Source organism: Pieris brassicae, chromosome 6, assembly GCF_905147105.1.
Source record: "Pieris brassicae chromosome 6, ilPieBrab1.1, whole genome shotgun sequence".
In the NCBI taxonomy this organism is placed as follows: Eukaryota; Metazoa; Arthropoda; class Insecta; order Lepidoptera; family Pieridae; genus Pieris; species Pieris brassicae.
The window spans coordinates 6,046,687-6,067,468 of NC_059670.1; the positions used below are offsets into that span (position 1 = coordinate 6,046,687).

The window sequence follows — 20,782 nt, forward strand, 5'->3', positions numbered from 1 at the left end:
TTATTATCTACAATTAAAATATATTTAATAAGCGTAATTCTAGGCCCCTTTTAGATTAATTACTACAAATTCTAGTAAGGAATCCTACTGTACTTGTAATAAGGAATCATCGTATTTTTTGCTAACTAATGTCCCCACCATAGTACAAGAACGTTGTTACAACATAAAAGCTACGTTGATTTTCAATTGGAAGGCCGTATGTTTCCGTCTTTTGTGCAAAATTCAATCGAACGCCAGTCATACGGCAATCTTGAGAGATTTAGACTTTATGAGTTTAATCAAATAATTCTCTAGTTAAGTCAAGTGATTTAATTTTTTACGATAAAGACAAATGTTTAACCAGTAAATATATTAAGCAGTTCACTAAATTTAGATAAAAGGAAAAGTTTACGAAAGTATAAGATGTATTTTTAATGTCATTTATTTTTTCCTTAAGTGTAGCCGCTTTACTTTTTGGTATTTTGTTAACATATTTGTTGGTGGTACGGAATCAAATTGACGCAGATTCCTCTTCAAGCGATCAGGGGATGCCCTTGGAGGGTACTGCCAATCTGGACACCTAGAAATAAAATACTACAAATAACGATACCTAGAAGATAAACAAACAAATATAGAAACAAATTGATGATGATAATTTATAAAAAAACGCGTTTATATCGCCATTATAAAATTATAATTACAGATATTTGTTAATAAATATGCGCACAGCCATCACGGTTCGAAAATAAAAGCAAGCAATACATATCTATATCAAATAAACGTGTAACAATATTGCCGTAATATTTGATTAAAATGTTAATTTGTATGAAATTAATTAAAATTTATATCTTGGCACCTATTTTCTTAATACATACTTCTCAATATCAGGCAATCGTTCTCCTTTACATCTGTTCTCCCACTTTGTCCAATACTTAAAGCCTTCTTCTTCAAATACTTTCAATGCGCACGCGCAGTCGTCTCTTATTTCTTCATCTAGCAACGCTGAAAATTTAATTATTTCAACTATTTTTATTTGGAAACTTTAAACTTTTTCTATATAAATGAAATGTGAATGACCTTTAAAAGATTTGAATTTGACTATATGTAATATATATGCAGGGCATCCTTGGATAAAAATTTAGTACATGTCACTTAAACGTTTCATTCACAAGCTTTACCCCTCCTATTTACCCCAAATCAGCAGCAAAACAAGACCAGTGTTGGCCTAGTGGCTTCAACGTGCGACTTTCATCCCTGAGGTCGTAAGTTCGATCTCCGGCTGTGAACCAATGGATTTTCTTTCTATGTGCGCATTTAACACTCGCTCGAACGGTGAAGGTAAACATCGTGAGGAAACCGGCTTACCGTAGACCCAAAAAATGTCGACGGCGTGCGCCAGGCACAGAAGGCTGATCACCTACTTGCCTATTAGATTAACAAATGATCATAAAACAGACACAGAGATCTGAGGCCCAGACCTAAAAAGGTTGTAGCGCCAGCGATTTTTTTACCCCAATTCAAACGAACTATATATTATTATTTATTCTTAAGCATAATCTGTAACTTGAAAATAAACTTTATTATCGACTATAACTTTACAAAATTGTTCAATAATAAAGTTTAGTAATATCACTTAAAATCAGTTTAATAAAAACTCAAATTTACCTTCACAAGCGACGTTGCATTTTCCCCCTTTGCGACCTTCCTTGCAATATTCGTTACCTAGCTGTAATAATATAGACCATTTTCGTGTAACATTTCCTCCAATAGTGAATCCACTATCACAAGACTAAAAATCTACGACGTCAGCTATAGAAGGCTGATTCTACTTGTCTATAAACATTATCCATAAATTATCTGTTAATCCCTATATGACGATAGGTATTTGCTTTCATGAAAATGGTAGTATCGCCCAGTAATGTTATAACTTTACTCATCATTGAATGTTTACATGATAAAGTATAACTTATCAAAAACTCGTGTATTTTAAAAATACTCCTATATTTAAAATACACGAGTTTTTGATAAGTTATACTTTATCATGTGTTATAATGTTATAAATCGCGTTATATATCGTTGGCCAGATCGAACCACGAAGGTGACTTAAAAATAACCTTCCAAATGAAAACGTTACCAACGGTCCTTGCGTCTTTATCCTTCTGTGGAATATTATTGTTTAGCATATAAGTTCATCCAAAACACAAACGCCACTTTGAAAAAATTTAATAGAAAAACAAATGAAAACGTTCTCATCGAAAAATTTAAACGCTATTTTACTAATACATACTTGAAATAATCCATAATACTGCTTTCTCGAAGACTTTACATTAAAAGCCGATGTATTTCTGCCACTTTCTTGTTCTATTAAGCATACCCCTAGAAATCCAGACGAAACATATTAACTTGAAAGAAATGTGATAATTTGGATAACATTATATTTTATTTGTATATGATTGAGTAGAAATATTACTTTTCTTTTGAAATGTTTAAAAAAGAAATATAAAAAACTTTGTAATTTCTCTCTATATTCTTGTATTTATTTTTATATACCTTGTATTTGTGATGTGTCTGTTATTTTTTATATTAAATACATACGACATATATATCAAAACTCTAGATTAACTTCAGAAGAGTTGACGATTTGAGTCATCGACACACTTACGCAGGCTAAGGGTAAGGGATTTTTAAGAAACGAATCATATATAATGTCGAAATCTCACTTACAATTCGACCACCTACTCCAAAGTCAAATTTTGTCAATGTGATTGTGAATATGTTTTACTTCATAATAATAATTACAATTTACGTTTCTTGTTATTAAAACTGATTTCGAGAGTACACAAAAATGTCTAAATATTTGATCGAGAGCACGATGGCAACATTACTTAATTATATTAAAGTAAACATGTCTGTTTATAAAGGAATTTAATTGTATGTACTTTAAGAACCACATTATTTGAACGTTGTATTCATTGTAATAATAAAATATTATTTTTGAAATTTTGTATGAATATTACAATTTTATTATACATTGTTTAAACCAATATAGTATCCTCCTACCGTTTTATAAGAAGGTACTAATATACTTTACAGCCGTACAGCGAGTCGTCTCTTAATTCTTCTGTAACATAATTATAAATATATATCCAAGCACTGGTGCAATCTAGCATATGGCATTAAGTTCCCTTTCCTTGCTTCCAACTAGTTCTAGGTAAACTCACTCAAATGTTTCTTAATATCATACTTAGATATGGTTGATTATCTAACTGATTGTTACCGTAGCCCACTGATAGCAAGTCTTGCCTGGAGATATATATATTTTTTAAAGTTTTGCTTTGATCACCAAGTCGCGATGGTTTTGTGCAATGCAAATGAAATCCAAAATGTGAGTGCTTACATGATTTCATTCATTGTTTTACCCAGGATTCTTTAAGATAAAACATACGATAAAATTTTGGTACTTTTTATAGCTAACGAACTAATGAACCAAAATATAAAGCAAAGAAAATTTTAATTGAAAAAAAATTATATATGTGTAAAAGTGACACTTTATGTGTTAGTTATAAAAATAATTGTTATGGATAGACCAAATTAAAAAAACAGCAGGTACATGGTAGAGAGTATAGAGAGGAAAGGCGGGATTTGGAGTATCGTATCGGAGTAGAGTATCAGAATAATGGCCACCGGTTATTATTATTATTATAAAAATAATTAGAATAAATTATATATTTCCGCGGCTTTACATTTTAATAACATTGAGAACAATATACATTTCAAACAATTAACATGACACGGTCGTAATAAATGTCCTATACATTCTATAGTGTTTCAAGTTTATCAGGAAAAAACCCCAACTAATTTAAAATAACTGTGTAACATAACAATAGAGTATTACACGTACATATTATTAAAATTATTATTTTAAGATTTACTTACAGTTACTAAGGAAAGTTTTTTGATGAAAATTCGTTTTTAGGAACTCCCGTGTTAATTGACATCTCGTAAATACTTTCGCCTCTGCTACATATATAAATATTGAGCAAATAAAAAAAACGCCCAGCACACATCTTGCCGCCATCACTGTTGGTTGACAACTGCTAGTGTGACATTTTATCTTGCGCACACACCGTTGACATTTGACATCTGATTCGGGGAAGCCAGTGATAATAAACACTTGAGATTATAATTTGTTGCATAGTAATTGCTTATCTTCTCTTGGCAGGAAATCCTTGGCTTGAATGCAATGTTCAAAATATGAAAATTGTTATCAGCGAGAAACTTTGGAAGTATTATTCAAATATGTAGTACTCGCGTAAACCAATGATCTACGGGTAAGACGGGTAAACGTCAACAACGAAATGCTCAGACGCATTGTTCAGAATAAAACACTGTTATGAAGTTATATGTATATTATTGTTTATGGTGACGCACTCATTTTTAAAATGGCTCGATATGTCAAATTTAATTTACGAGTTTTCCTGCGGCCATCGGCGAGTTGTTACTGAAAAACCAAAAACAAGTGGGGACTTCTAATTTTAAATATTATTTATATTTTACAGACTACATTCTGCTTGTTTAATCTGTTTTGAGTGTTCCTATTCCAACTGTTCTTCTCGACAGGTACAATTATATCTTAAAGGTAACAAAACTCAAAACTAGTATTAAAACTACCTAGGTTTATATGAATACATATGAGAATAGAGATTTTTTGTATATAACTTTCAACTTAGTAGTAGCAAAATAGGCGAAAACCATATTGATTGAAATGAAATGAAAAAACAATAAGCCCATTTGTTAATATTTTATTTTAAAAAATAAAATGTAATTTATAATTTAATTTGTACACTAATTACATTCTAATTAAAGCAGAACCAAAGTTCTTTTCAAACATATACAATCGCCGTTACAAATTAATTAAAACCTACGTTAATACCACAAACAACAGAAGAAATTAATTAAGGGAGAACCCTGTATTAAATACAAAATGATCGTCATTTAAGTTTAATATAACATAAAAATAATAATTAATCCGATTAGTAGAACAAATTGTGTGAAAAAAGTCTTTATCGGAATCTAAAAACATAATGTGAACTTTAGTCTCATAGCTAATAAATCATATTAGTTCATAATTCTTCACACACATAGTAAACAAATGAACATGATACAACGATGCTTATAAACATTTAAACTTAAAAAAGTAACTACAACCTAAAGAGTACTACTTATTTTACAGTTCAATTACCATCAAGACCTATCTATTAATATTTTGACCTGCATTGTACTAGTATAAAGTGATTTAATTTCCACGCAATAGTTTACGTAATTATTCAATATCGGATGTTGCGACGTTGCCGCACTTACCAGGTAGGATTATCATACATTGAACTGAGTATAAACCCGGATATTTACGCCTACGGTTTATATAAAAATTATATAATCTAGTTTAATTACGATGCATATTAACAAAACTTTACAAAGACGTATTTTTATTTTATTACTAAAGCTCATTGAAGAGTTTCTCCTTACAAGTAATCTTTGAAATACCTATTGTATACTTTTGAACTTTTATTGAATACAAATCTATAATACCGGAATCAGGATAAATTATACTTTTGATGGATCTGTAAGGTATTTTGGTCGTTAATTTTGTAATGTACTTTCGTATGCAAACTTCAATTTATTAACACAGTTATAGATACGTATTTTATATGTAGTTGTTTCAAGGACTTATTTTTTGTGAACTACAAAAAGTACTCGTAAAGAAACATTAAAATTTAAGAAAATTTAGTTTTAGTTGTCGAATTTTTTGTTAAATATGAAATACAATTATATTGTAATTTGTTTCTATATTCTGATTGATATTCTTGACTGGTTTTCATAGCCGCTCCACTGAACGACGATTTTACGACGTTAAAGATCGATACAAAATATGGAATATAAAACACATTTATATAAACGATAACATAATTATATACTTTATAAAGATAATATCGAATTAAAAAAAGGCTATTACAATATAGGTCAAAGGTAAATTACTCCTAGATTATAAATTTCTATGCCATGGCTTTGGCGGCATTCAAAAATATTTTTTAATTTTGATACCAATTCGTAATCATGTGATAAATATATAAAATTAGGAATACATTCGAATAAACATGTTATCAAAACCTATAAGGATCTTTTGGAAGCTATTAATCTTCCTGTTGTTTGAGATCCTGATCAATCGTAACCTGGTGACCTAGTTATCGAAAAACGGCTTTTTAAAATGATTGGCTAATGCTAATTCTTTTAATACACATTTGTGTATTTGCCTAAATACATATATACTTAGATATAAATAACTTAATTATAATGAAGTTGAAATTGGTGACAGATAAAGTTATATTATAATTAATTATAAATATATAATTATCAATTTGTTTACGTGGTTAGTTAGAGCACACACACGAGACTCTCTAGCCTCATATATTTTTTTAATTTTAATTTAACATGCAAATGTAATATTAGGCGTAACCTATATGTTGAATCAAATACATTAAAAGGGTACGGGACTCATTGTTTACAGACGTATGCTTATTATTATATTTATATATATTAATATTTTGGACAGAATACAGAACAGAGAAAAACATAAGAAAAATATGATTCATTTAATTATTCAAGGCAACGTGGAAGATCTAGTCGCGGAGGCACGTCTTGGTTAAAGAATCTCAATGGTGTGGTCAGTCATTGTTCAGAAGCGCGGCATCCAGAATTAAAGTCCCTATTATGACCAACCTTGGAAAGGAGATGGCACTATGAGAAAATTTAATGGGTAGGGTAGATATACTCTATCGTTTACTAAGTGAAATATTTACCTCTAAAATGTCTTGTTTTCGTTATTATAAATAAGGAAAATAAATGATTAAACTTATTTAAATATGTTTCTATATTAGAATGATAAAATGGAATTTCCAAGAATTAATTACAACCTTAAGGTTAATTATAATAACAGTTACAGGCGCTTATCAACAGTTAAATAAAATTAATTTACCCTAAGTCTAAACACAAAGTAATCCTTATTTAAATTATTTATATACAATCATAGACAATAATAATAGTCCCTTAAATAAGTACCTACATTATACACATAAATAAACATAACAATGTGTGTCAAAAGCTTTTTAAATTCTCAAAATCTTTAACAACTTCAAATGAAATATTGAATTTCTTAAATATACTAGAGTGTGTAGAAAGTTAGAAACGTACAAATAATTTAAGTTCTATGAACAAGAGAGACTTATCTACCTTATTCATCAAGAGTAATTCAGACTAACAGCACTATTTTAATTTAAAAAACTCTTTCGTCTCTTTCTGTCCCACTCTGATGAACAAAGACTTATTTTAATTATTAATTTCAGTTTTTATACCAATTACTGTTATATTAATACCAGAAGCCTGAACTGTAGAACCGAAATTGTGCCCAAGTGACTTACTTACTTACAGGCTTCCGATAACGAATACACTGTACATTTTTTGTGCAAGACTAGTATCAAACCTTAGACGTAGCAGTCAACATCACATAACTAGCCCTTGTCTCCTCTTGCGCCTGCTCAGACCTAAAGCATCTATGGGGCTGAAACTCTACTGGCTTTTTCAGCATTTTTCTAACAAACCAGACCAAACCCACGACAATCACCATTAAACCTAACGCAACACCTATTAAAGCTGTATTAAGACCTTTGACTCCAGATTTCATTTCGGACCCCAATGGTTCCAGCATTTGAGGTACAATGCATATAGGCTGAGACTTATCTTTCTTCTGAGATATCGTAGCGCAGACTTCATATGGACCGGTAATGAATCCTTCCATGAAAATTGCTAAGGTCTCTTGACATGGCGAATCTTTTTGCGCTACCAATGAGCCTCTGGACAGCACTGCTAATACGACATAGCAGTGGGGATAGTGGTCTGAGAGACGCTGGGACCGTAAAGAACGTAAAGGAAGACCCATTACCGATATCAACACTGTGAGAACTCCATCGCTTGTTACGTTGGATCGTACCTCAGAGACACTGAAAGAAAATATAGATTTTCATTCCAGCGAACAGCTTATAGCAGACCTGAGTTACTCTCGAACTTTAAATTAATATACACTAATTAAAATAACCTCCCCACTTTTCCCTTACAATGCTTACGAGTAAAATATTATAAGGATATTATAAAACTACTATATCGATTTTGTTTTTTACCCCTTTTAACGAGTAACTCAGACTAAATAAAATTACTATATTATTAGGCGCAAATAAAAATAAAAAAAAAGAAACGCCTATTTCCTTAGCTTTACTTTGGTTTGTATTGCAAATACGAAATAAAAGTAAAAACATGTAAACGTTAAGGGTGTGTAAAACATTTTTTACTATAAATTAAATGGGATATTACCGTATATCAGGTTCTGGTGGTTGAGTAGCTACAGTAGTCCTCACTGTGACGTAGCTCGCTCTTTGTCGTACCAACTGTGGCAAACCACATCCTAGTACCAAAGCCATTGGCACATCTTTAGCGTCCATCTCTTCGAGTGCAATGCAGAATCTATGAATAATATGACTTTTATAATATATAGCAATGTGGTGTGTGTTAAGTAAACTTTTTAAATTTAGAATAAGTCTATTAAAAATTTAAATGCATTTTTTTAATAGACATACTCTAGACAGCCACTTAAATTTCCAAAGGAAAAAAAATCAGTGGGGTTAACACAAAGTTTATTTGTAAAATAAGCAATTACTGATAGAAAACCCATGAAAAATTACGTTTATTTTTATAGATGTTCTTTTACAAAGGTGGCGAAGGTTTTGTTTGAAACGCCTTCAAAAATATACGCAGCTGAGTAGATGTCAAAGTGAATTGCGATTTCCATTGATCAAGTGACTGATCTCTTTATTGACATAACGAATACTGCGCAATTTTTTATTTTTACGTCTTCGTTAAACATAGCCTTATCCTTTAGCGAGTCGCTTTTCATCGGAGAGTCATAATAAAAGTTTTAAATAAACTTTTTAACTGTGAACTGTTTAGTCAAAGTTACATGAAATGCTAAATTAATTCAGTTATGTGTGTTACGTATTACATGTATTCTGTTCTGTGAAACATAGAATATAACGAAGAAATTGAGTTTTTCGAAATTTTAAAACCATAAAGAGGCAAATAACCAAACAACCGAGTTTGTATCATATCAGGCGTTACTGTTGAGTATTGTAATATTTTAGTCATTTAAAGAGGATTCATATTAAAATACTTACGTATACATCTCTAATGGATCAATTTTTAACCCCCGTAATATTACGTTAGTAGGTGGAGCTCGATGACAAGCAACGTGCTTCGCCAGACCACCTCCTTTAGACGCTGTGACCCCAGTACATCTGAAGCGCCGAGTAGATGGAGGTTCTACTGACCAAGATAGGTGAATCTCTTCATCGTCATACCAGGCGTCTAGCAAATGTACCTAAAATAAGTAAATTTCTTCAAAATCTGTATAAAATTTTAAAAAACAGGAAAGCCTCTTTTTAAATAATATTTGTTTATTTGGCAAAAAATACTGTATAGCTGAAAGTAATAATTGCATATATTTGTTTATTTACGGAGCAACGTACAATGTTTTTCAGTAAACTTCATTATTTAAATTGTCCGCGAAAAACCACGGCTGCGAAGGTCTCAAACTATCCATTTATGTACACAATTTATTGATTAAAACAACACATAACACGAAGTTGGTATAATTTAAAAAATTGAAAAAGGTATTTCAATATTTTTATTAATTTTACAATTAAACCTTATAACGTCTTTGCATAGCGGACTGCTCTTTTATCGAGTTACTCCGTAATAATATTAAACGTCCCTAATGAACGTTAATTAGTAATAACCAATATAAAAGTCGATAAATTTTATATTATCAGGAAGAATTTCACAGTTAAGCTTTCCTTCAAGGCAGACTTCAAATTCTGTATTTTTCGTTTTCCATATAAAACTGAGAAATATTAAAAAAACGCACACTTGTTAATAAATTTATGTATTTATAAGGAAACATTTTATCACAATACTTTGATGTGTAGACGGACCATTCGAAATCAATCAATCAACATAATTGAGTAAAAAATCTCAAGGTACCTGGTCTGTCGAAATCGGCAAATCCTCTTCGCCTGGCACATCTAATTCTTCGTCATAAACATCATCATCTAATCCATCGCGTTTATCACTGTACATTTCATCATCTATGGAGTTTATCATCACCTTACTATAATCGTACACATCCTCCTTCGTATCCACGTGTTCGAAGTCGTCACATAACTTATTTTTCGACAGCCTTGACAATAACGCCCCCTCCAAATGAGGTGGGGTCGCACAGACCACAGAAGCCTTATCGGTTTGAGAGACGTTTTTTGCTTCCCGTAACCACCGGGCAAAGCCAGCCATTAAGCAATCGCAATTAAGAGGATTATCTGAAAAAGAGAACGAATTTATCTTTATGAGTATAAATGGGATGGAATTAAAATTAACGATCATCAAACGATTGTAGCGAACTTTTTGCTTTTTGTTTCAGCGATGTGATTTCATCGGCATTAATGAAGGCTTCAATTGTGAATGGAAGTTGGGAATTCGTGAATTGTTCTGTTTAAAAATCGAGTGCTTTCCGCCGATAATCAAGTCAATGAGTGAATGTAATTATATTTTTCCGTTTTAAATATTGCCTCCCGATTGTTGTTAAATTATATGGAGTGGATTTATTTTCTACGAGGGAACCAATTTTCAATAAATTGTGGTTTATAATTAATTGAGAGCATTCAAAAATACACTGTATTTTGCCGGCGTATTTGTTTGCATTTATTTTTGTAAATTTATGATGTAGAAAGAAGTAAAATTTTATATAGTACCAGATTAACCTTTTGTGTTAAGCTCATGGTCATTGTTTGTCATACCCAATTTAGAACAATATTTAGTATTTGTATGTTCTATCAAGAAAGATGTTATGTTTGTATTTGTAATTTGAATTGACTTTTATTAGACATAATAGCCACCAATAGTGGTTAATTGACGGAGATAGCCCCGTTATTGAAAATATTTACGTACAGGTTGTAACAGCTTGTAATCCCATAAGTTATGAAGGCCAGATAACAATGAGTCATAGGCGCCATGGCATAATACAGGGTGATACGCTGACAGCTCAACAAAGGGTTTGACATACCGACGCACAATGACCAGTATTGGACATACGGGAAAAATTACTAGAAAACATACCCAAAGTTTCTTGAGTGAGACAAACGTAGTTCACATAAGAAGTGCGAAGCAGTTCAGGAAATTAATCATACATATGAAATTTTATATATTAGCTACATATACAGGGAAAGATTTCTATTGGTATAAGCTTGGTCCAAAATAACGGTAAATAAAAAAACTCTTGAAAAATATGTAAAGTTATTTTTATGGAATCTGCTCTTTTGGCGAGAATGGTGTAATGTTAAGATTTCCCAACAACTAATAATATCAGCAAGAGGAAGCACGTGAACAAAACTTAGTCTTAACTTATATACAAATTTCACAATTCGCGAAAAATTCCTGTTATAATGAATATTTTTATAGATAAGCTTAATTAACAAAAATTTAACAGTTTTTAGTAGGTTAAAATATGTATAAAAGGCTTTAAAATTACAGTGTACCAACATCATAGTTTTTATTTGATACACTTTCAATCTGTAAGTATCCCAATAAGATGCTTGTCACTGTATAGTCATTACAATGGAAGCCCAAATCATTGTATAGCGTGCTATCATCATTGATAAATAATATGTCATTATTATTAATATCCCGCGCTTAACTTCATATTAGCGACGAATATCTTTTCTCTTAAATATGTATTAGTACAAGATTCAGAATCCAGACTTAGAGGTAACTATGCTCTTGTATGTCAAATAAGGTAAAAAACATATTGAATTTGACATACGGGAGTTATTAGCCCTGAGGCTTTCTTTGTAATGTATTGGTGTTTGATATTGTAAATGGTCAATCAGCATTCTGTACCAATAAGCCAGAAACAATAAAGGTATCGCTGGGTATGAAACCCAGTACGCAAAACATATAAACAAAATATAGTAATGCATTTGAGTGGACGAACTAATACTATTCATAATAAATAAATTGGAAATTGTCCATACCTTCAATAGTAAACCGGCTAAGATTTTTATGTAGTCCTAGGGCCCCATCTTCAATAATCGAAATATCATTATCGTGTAACAGCAATTCGGTGAGATCGTAGAGCGACCTTAAGGGCTCCGCAGAGAGTGAACGTAAAAAATTGTGAGATAAATCCAGATGAACTAGGTTCGTTAGCTGCGCTAGTGAGGCACCTGTTGATAAAATAGATAAATAATACTCCAAAATTATCTTTTACATGGTATTAGGCAAAAAAACCCGTTAAAGAGATTAGAATTAGAATAAACTACTGTTATATTTTTTATACTTGACTATGAAAGTATCCTAAGATGTTGCGAACATTGGAATTTTTATTTGACTTTAAAATAGTACAAATAAGTTAAGAGAAGTATCGCTTATTTGTTAACGTTTATAAAATTTACGCTAAGTTAATAAAATACAGCCTCCATAAGATTTCATATACTAAAGCTATAGGCAAGGTGCATTGCTATGCATCGATAGATTTCTTTTGTTTCGCAAGTAATACTTTGCTAGTACAGTAGAGAAAGACATTGTAAGGAAATGAACATTCCTTAGATCCTAAAACCAATTGATTTTCAGTCACAGAAGGCTGTTCCACCTGTCTATAAAATGATCAACGATAAATCTTGAATGCAAGGCCAAGACCGATACACATCTGTGTAAGCCTATTATGTCATTGTACAATAATTTTCAATCATTGTATTTGCGTGTTGTTCTCACGTGAATGTAAGTGCGTGCTCCTATTTCTGCCATACAGCTGATTGAGGACAAATCTCTGGTTTTTTTATTATTACTAATGATCTATAAATTACTTAAAGATGCCATATGGAACAAACTAGGCTATTAAAAAGAGTGGCGGAGAATTTATTGATTTTCTTTCGATGTGCGCATTTAACATTAGCTCGAACTGTGAAGGAAAACATCGTAAGGAAACCGGCTGGCTGGTCACCTACTTGCCTATTAGTTTAACAAATGATCATGAAACAGATACAGAAACCTGAGATCAAGACCTAAAAAGGTTGTAGTGCCATTGACTTATTTTTTATAAGCAAATATAATGTGTACTTTTTTATTGACTTTCATAAGTATACATTGTGTTACCTAAATTAAGAAATGATTTTGAATTCTATTTATAACGACATGAAAATATCCTGAAATTATTTAAATTACCAATTTAAAATGTTATTTGAATTCAATTACTGGCAGTGGTCAGTTAATACTTGACAAATCTAGACCGAGTTTATTAGATCCTGGATAATTTTCGAGTCACGAGACCAGTAACAGGAAATTGCTTGGTTTACGAGAGTGAATTTTCACTTAAAGTTATTTAAGAACATTTTCATTTTAAACACTAAATATTAGTTAAAATACCATTCAATTAGTTCATCTTTTATTCTTAATTTATTTTTTTAATCAATTACAGTAGGTACAGTTCAACAATATCTTGAGCTTTATCTAATACATAAAAGTTGTCTATAGAAAGTATCACAGACTTATAAAAATATACAATAATAGGCCCTGAATCTTCTTGCTCTAAAACTAAGGGAGAGATATAATTCTAAATGTATAATTAAATCTTGTTTACTTAATTTTTGTTAAATCATGAAATATAATGACTAAAGCAAAATACGGCATTTTTTCGCAATCCTTCGGCATTTTTTGCGGAAATTGAACCGTCAGGCTTCCTGAGCCCCGTTTTATCACAATAAAGCTTATCTGGACCTAATCTGATTTAGGTCTTGGGAAAAATTCTTGAATATCAATTCTATAATGTCTCGGAAATGATTTATTATAATGTTATTAAATTGCAGATTTATGTAACTTTACATAAAAATGTTCATGTTTCGGTTTGTTTATAAATGGATTGTTATTTCTATGCATTTAACACTTGTTCAATGGCGAAGGAAATATCGTTAGGTATTGGCGACTTAGGTAAAAAGATCTACGTTTTTGCCGACGACGACAGCCACAAAAAGCTGCGTAAGTGAGTATTGTGCTGCATATTAAAAATGAATCTTTTTATTTTACGCTAATATTTTTAGGCAGTCATACACACAACTATTACATATCATTACGACGTATATAAGAACTGTAATTGCAAAAAAAAATCGATTGGTCAGCATTCGTTTGCAACGAAATTGATAATTAAACTTAGGATCTTTGTTTGTAATATTTATTTTCATTATTATATGCATCTATGAGGTATAATCGTTTAAATAAATGTCATGCTTTGTGTTTTCAACATACTTGGGCTATCTAACTGGCTTGAGTCAGCTTGTTTTCTATATGTTCCGATTTAGCGCTAGTGTCGCCCATATAGATTCACAACTTTAAGTATAATAATGTCAAAGCCCACCAACAATCCGTTTGATCCTTTTTTTAGACTTTAAACTCTCCTTAGTGTTTTTGTGTTTTTTTTGGTTTTTCTGTTAGACTTTCTGCTAGAGTTGACTAGCGTTACGAAATTAATTACATAGTTGTTATCGACACGAGCTGCACACTAATGAGCAGATCTATTGCTGTCATTTGTCAAATATGAACTGTCACATGTTATCTGTGAACTATCATCTGTCCACTGTGGTGTATACGATTAAAATCTATCTATATTTTGGACATAACAGTACTAATTATTATACTAAATATATGACATACCAGAAACGGAAACAATCTCATTATGTGATAAATCGAGATGTGTTAAGTTAATGAGTTGTCGAAATGCGTAGTCCTCCAATACGTCTATTTGATTGTTATGAAGATTTAGATGTGTAAGATTTACAAGACCTGAAAAAAAAGTGCCTTCTATTAAAAAATGTCAAACATTATAGAGATTTGATTTACGTTTTAAAATACGGCTTCCAATTTGAAAATTCATAGGTACAGGTTATTTTTTTGATTCTCCATATTACCAGCCTCTATACTATTATTTAAAATGTAAGCTAATATACTAAAACAACTCCAATACAAAAAAAATATATTTAAAAACTTTCAATATTAAGAAAAATATTTTACATATGAGGAAAGATAGAACTCATGGTCGAGAATACCTAATTCGCGTGACCACCAATAAAACCAGCAAAATACCTGCCAAAGCGCCACGCCGTATACTCGCGAATGTATTGTCTGACAGGTGTAGGGTCTCCAATACCCATAAGGTCGGCAGTGTTGTGGGTCCCACTGGCCCTTCCAATGCATTGCTCGATATATCTAGCTCTTTCAACGACTTAGCCCCCTGTGAATAGTTTAGATATAGGAGAACGTTCGAAATTCAACCGTTTTATTTACTCTTTATATTCTTTCAACGCTTAACTTTGAAGTTAGTAAATGTTCCACAAGACTATGTTGATCATTTAGAACATGCATTTTAAACGTTCTTAAATAAAATTTTAAGATATTTTTAACACAGCAATGTGTTGGCATTTATAATAAAAATCTACAAATTTAAATTTAGAACGATTCAATTTGTTTGTTTAAATTTAGAACTTGGTTGATCTAAGTCAAAGAAGATTTATTTTAAAATTTTAAATTGTAAAGACAGCAAATATAACATATTCTGACTTAATCAGCCTAAAGAATTTAGGGTATCTGTACTCACACAGTCTAATAGATAAAGAAAACCAATTTATTATCAACATTGCTAACGAGTTCAAAGTAACTATAGAGCTAATTTCGCTAATATTCTGGTTAATATTAATCCTTACCTTGAGCGAAGATAAGGCTGATACTTTAAGGAGGTTTCCTCTTAACCTCAAAACTGATAATTTGATTAGGGGTTTGAAAGCCTCGGGCGATATACTCGTCAGCTGATTGTCGTTTATGTCGAGATAAGTTAGATTTTGAAGACCCTGGAAACATTATCATAAAATACATCAGTCCCGTAACCTAGGCTTATTAATGGACTGGGTTGTTTTATGAGACGTGGAGCGGATATTTAACACTTAGATTAAAGTGTTTTTTTAATATTTGTTGTTGTTCCTCAATGTTCCTCAGAATAGGAAAGTTAATAGATAAAAACGAATGAAATTAACTATAAAGAAAAAAATCGTTATAAAATAGTGATACAAAACTTATTTTTTTTTAATTAACAATAAAAATAAAAAATACATTTAATACAAAATACATTATCAAATTTTAAATTATTTTTCATATCATTTACGCTTTCAAGCGTTAAAATTTCATTACATTATTGTTATGAATTCATAATGTATGTATACCTTAAATGAGTTACCATCCAACGCGTGAATTTTGTTATTTGATAGGTCTAACCTGTCTAAATAACCTAAGTTTGATAAAGCTTCCGTAGGCACCGATGGTAGTTGGTTATTTGGAAGACCTGTGAACAAAAGTAAATGAATTATTTATTTATAGCCGTACTAACAAGGCCACTGTAAAACTAAGTGGAACCAATGTGTGGCTTCGACAGTAATATGCGCATGGTGTACACAAACATAGTGCTTTCAATTTACAAGAATGAAAAAATACAAATGATAACAAATTTACATTGTAACTTTTTATTATACTCTGACTTCTCATTTTCATTAATAAAAAAATATAAAATATGTTTAGTATGGGATATGAGATACAGGTATCACTTATTCGACGTCATTTAATTTGATTCGGTAGACATCCCTAGTCATCGGCAAAAAAGACTGTAAGCCGAGATATGTTAAATAATTATCGTAATTTGAATTCAGTTCCTCCATCGATGTAAAAATATATCTAAAACTTATTATAAATTGACACAATTGATCAATTTTCTTATGTAAAACCTCTTATTAAGTGGACGTAAGCCAGTTTATATATATATATTTATATGTGTTACCTAAAGCCAATAATGTACTAGCGATACTCGTGAATGCCCCCTGTTGTACACGTTTAATGTCCCCAGAAGATATCACTAAGCCGTGAAGTCCTACTCCTGCAAGTTCAGCCACTGAGGCAGAGGGGAGGGACGTCACACCACGTAGAGCACAGTCCAAAAGTGAGACAGCTGAATTCTTATTTCTCCCTCTTTTTTCGCGGAGATGTCGGCCTATTATCTGAAAAAAAATCTAATTAACGTAATTGTTAAGAATAGGTATATTTTTCATATTTCATCGACGTAATTTAGGAAATCCTATATAAAATATATATTTAAGATGGCATTGTTCCCAGGTAGTATATCTCAAAGTTAAATTTAGTTAATCTTTTGAAACATTTACAATTTTGAGATTTATCTGTTTTATAAGTTTTAAATAAAATGGCTTTAAAAACGTGTTTAGTTTTATAAGTTTGTTACATTCTATGAAATAATGTACTCTCAATATGTACATACACTATAAATTTTTGTGTTATCAAATAAAGATTTTTTTAAATTGAAAAATATCGTAAAACAATAAGTTTATACACGATTCGAATTCGGTCACTGGATTATGTCTACTGAGAACCGATGTCCTGACAACAAAGAAATGTTTGTGAAATGTTGGCATGTTTTTTTATTGATAGAACGGAAGGCAAACGGGCAGGAGACTCACTTAATGTTAAGTAATACATCCGCCCATGGACACTCTCAATGCCAGAGGGCCAGCGAGTGCCTTTGAAGTCTTTAAAGAATTGGTACGCTCTTCTTGAGATACCCTAAATCGAATTGGTTAGGAAATATTTTAGTAGGCAGCTGGTTCCACATAATGGTGGTGCGCGGCAACTGCCTTAAAATACGCTCAGTTGTGAAGAAAGAATTAAGAACCTATTGTATTCCATTTAACATATTTCAAATAAAATTTGCTTGGACAAATTCGATTCAGTTAAAATGAATGATTGGTACCGAATTCATTGGTTGAATTAATTCGTTTAGCTTCGAGGGCAATTCGTGCTCCTAGTCTGCAGCTCAGAGTAAATATAAAATTTAATTAATGTTCTTCTAATACGAGAAAGCTGTTTTATTTGATTTATTGGTCAATGGGTATGTGTTTCAATTTAAAGCTCTTTGAAGCCCTGGTCAACTTTGAACTTTTTATAACGTTTCATTACTGCTTATTTTTAATAATCGTATTATTTGAAAAGGCTAGGTAACTGAACCGTGGAAGTTGAACTTAAACTTACCTTTTTTAAATTTAACATGTTATATATAAAAATTGTTACCAACCCTATCGATATACGAATCGAAAAGCGAATCGAAGAAAATATAAAAAGATAGTTTTAAAAAGTTACGGCAAAGCTTCAATAAGCTCAGGTCACATAAAAATTAATAATGAAAACTGAACAATCGCTCTTCTCTTAATACATCTTTTGGTCTTTGCGAATTCAATTTTCCAACCATTGTTGTTCCCAATCCATATTTTTCCTTTAGTCTCTGGTCGTATTGAAAGATTTCTCATTAAATTCACAAAATTAAAAAAGAAATTTCCAATTTGTGGTCTGTTTCAAACAAATCATTGTACGTTTGTATACAAAAGTTAGGCACAAATTATATCGTTTCCATTATACGTTTTAACTCAACTTGTTAAAGATTTGTATTTGAACGATAAATACATTTTCGAATGAAAATTTGCTTAGTTAACAAAATTCTCTAATTTATTTTAAATATTAAAACGCGTTGCTGTAAACAGCCAGCATGGTCACGATGGTTGAGTAAAGTTATTGCAGTGTATTATTTTTACGATAAAGGGTGCAAACTATGTTATCTGTATTTATTTCCCCGGAGTTGGTATCGACTAAAAGATGACGGGTTTCTGTAGAAATTACTCACGGTGTCCTCTATTTTCGCGGATTGTTTATCTTGGGGTCAATCCGCTAACCAACTCCGGGGAAATAAATACAGATAACGCAACTTTCTCTACAGCTGTGATACTTTTGACATTCAACACCTTTTGTCTTAAGTCACCGTGACCACGCACGCTGTAAAGCACGTGGATCGTCGGAAAATTTAAATTTAAAATTATGTAAAGTAATTATAAGTTTATAATAATACAAATAGCTTTAATCCGGTTAAAAAATTGTTTTCTTTCAATGTGTAAAAGCTATGTTAACCAAAGACAATACTATTTCAGAACTTAGTAATTTGGGCAAGTGTAACACATTGGGCAAGCATCTGGTGTTGGTGGTGTTTCGAAAGCAAGGTTATTTATTTCAATGTTTATACATACTGAGATTAATTTTTGTTCTATATTGTATTTATCTCAGGCAAAAGTTAATATGAAATATTTTATTGATAAAGTCGATAGGTTACCTATATGGCTTTATCGACTCTAATGTACCTTAAAAATTTAAACGTTAACTAATATACTGCATTTATCAATAAGACGTAAATAACTTCTCGTAAATGATTTGATTAATTTTAAAATATGGAAATTAAATGCTGATGCTGGAATATTTTACTAAAGCAAAGAATATTATTCTTTTCACAATTGTATTAGCAATAAAAATGCATCTGTATAACAATCATTACAAATACAATGGAAAAATTAACCAGATTTTTTTCCTTATATTATGTTTTGCCTAAAATAAATAAACAGCCGACCTAAAAATATTTGGCGCAATCCAAGAGTAATCCATAATGTCTATCTGTATTGTCACTCGAAGGAAAAATATGAAATATTTGCGGTCAGTGATAGAAATGTGTGTTTGTTTTGCACTATATTTAGTCGAAGAGGCGTCTATTATAATATGCGGTCCTGATTTATTTGTCCTTATAAATTGCTTATAACAACCTGATTTTTGTTTCATATGTATATAAGTATGTACAATCTGCGCTGAACACAACGGCCGTCAGCCCGGCCAGTCAAGTCGAGAATCCTTCCTTTATGTCGGAGGAAGAGAAGGACTGGACACTATTTACACAAATCTGCGAATACATACGATAAAAATGGTGCTTATAAATAAATAGTAATATTCAATAAAATTAGGACGTCGGATATAAAAAAAAAATATTTCTACTATAAAACTTATATTTTATCTCTTACGGTAGAAGCGATATTATTCCCGTCAATGTTCGTAAACACTGATGGGTTATAAGATACCGTTTATAAAAGGAAAAGTAATAATAGTCTGAGCTCGTGTGTGTATTACGTGACAGGCGACAAAAGGCATTATTAAGTGATTTGTTCATATTTTTACTCGAAAGGAATATGATATATGTTTTGGAAGAGGTTGAAAAATAAAATTGTCTTATTTAAAAAAGCTTATAAACTTGGAAATCTTTTGAGAAATAGGTTCATGTATGGGTTGTGGCGTAACGGATGCATATATTTATTATTTACCTATAGGTAAAGTTCAGAAAAATATGTTTTATATTTACTCTCGGTTTTCGTAATATTCGAAATTTCCAATAATTCAATGAAATTACACCCTTTGCCATTATTTTGGTGACAAGACTCCAAATGAAGGAATTCTTTAAATCAATGGATAGTCTTCCAGTATGGATGCGATGCGTTTTTTTTTATATTCATTCATTACGCTACATCCCGTATGTAGGAGAACTAAACTGTCAAAAAAATTATAATTGTCAATATTCCAGTATTTATGGTTTAAAATAAAATATATATTAATATATTTCTTATATAGCTATCAGTATACATAATATACTGTTAAAGAACGCAATCTTTCTCATAACATGTACTAAAAA

General features: G+C 31.1%; 1 protein-coding gene across 1 annotated transcript in view; it reads right to left on the reverse strand.

The window, feature by feature from the left end:
* Nucleotides 1-386: 386 nt before the first annotated feature.
* The window catches only part of LOC123711001, a 73,144-nt gene continuing 52,748 nt past the window's right edge, over nucleotides 387-20,782 (reverse strand). The window contains exons 3-17 of the mRNA XM_045663377.1: nucleotides 17,003-17,219; nucleotides 16,395-16,513; nucleotides 15,882-16,025; nucleotides 15,265-15,412; nucleotides 14,836-14,964; nucleotides 12,165-12,356; nucleotides 10,123-10,454; nucleotides 9,258-9,460; nucleotides 8,401-8,550; nucleotides 7,802-8,033; nucleotides 3,916-3,994; nucleotides 2,267-2,355; nucleotides 1,645-1,705; nucleotides 855-981; nucleotides 387-559 (exon numbers count right to left, since the gene is read on the reverse strand). Of these exons, the coding sequence (XP_045519333.1) occupies nucleotides 421-559; nucleotides 855-981; nucleotides 1,645-1,705; nucleotides 2,267-2,355; nucleotides 3,916-3,994; nucleotides 7,802-8,033; nucleotides 8,401-8,550; nucleotides 9,258-9,460; nucleotides 10,123-10,454; nucleotides 12,165-12,356; nucleotides 14,836-14,964; nucleotides 15,265-15,412; nucleotides 15,882-16,025; nucleotides 16,395-16,513; nucleotides 17,003-17,219 (2,361 nt within the window). The 3' untranslated portion in view covers nucleotides 387-420. The remainder of the gene's footprint in view (nucleotides 560-854; nucleotides 982-1,644; nucleotides 1,706-2,266; nucleotides 2,356-3,915; nucleotides 3,995-7,801; nucleotides 8,034-8,400; nucleotides 8,551-9,257; nucleotides 9,461-10,122; nucleotides 10,455-12,164; nucleotides 12,357-14,835; nucleotides 14,965-15,264; nucleotides 15,413-15,881; nucleotides 16,026-16,394; nucleotides 16,514-17,002; nucleotides 17,220-20,782) is intronic.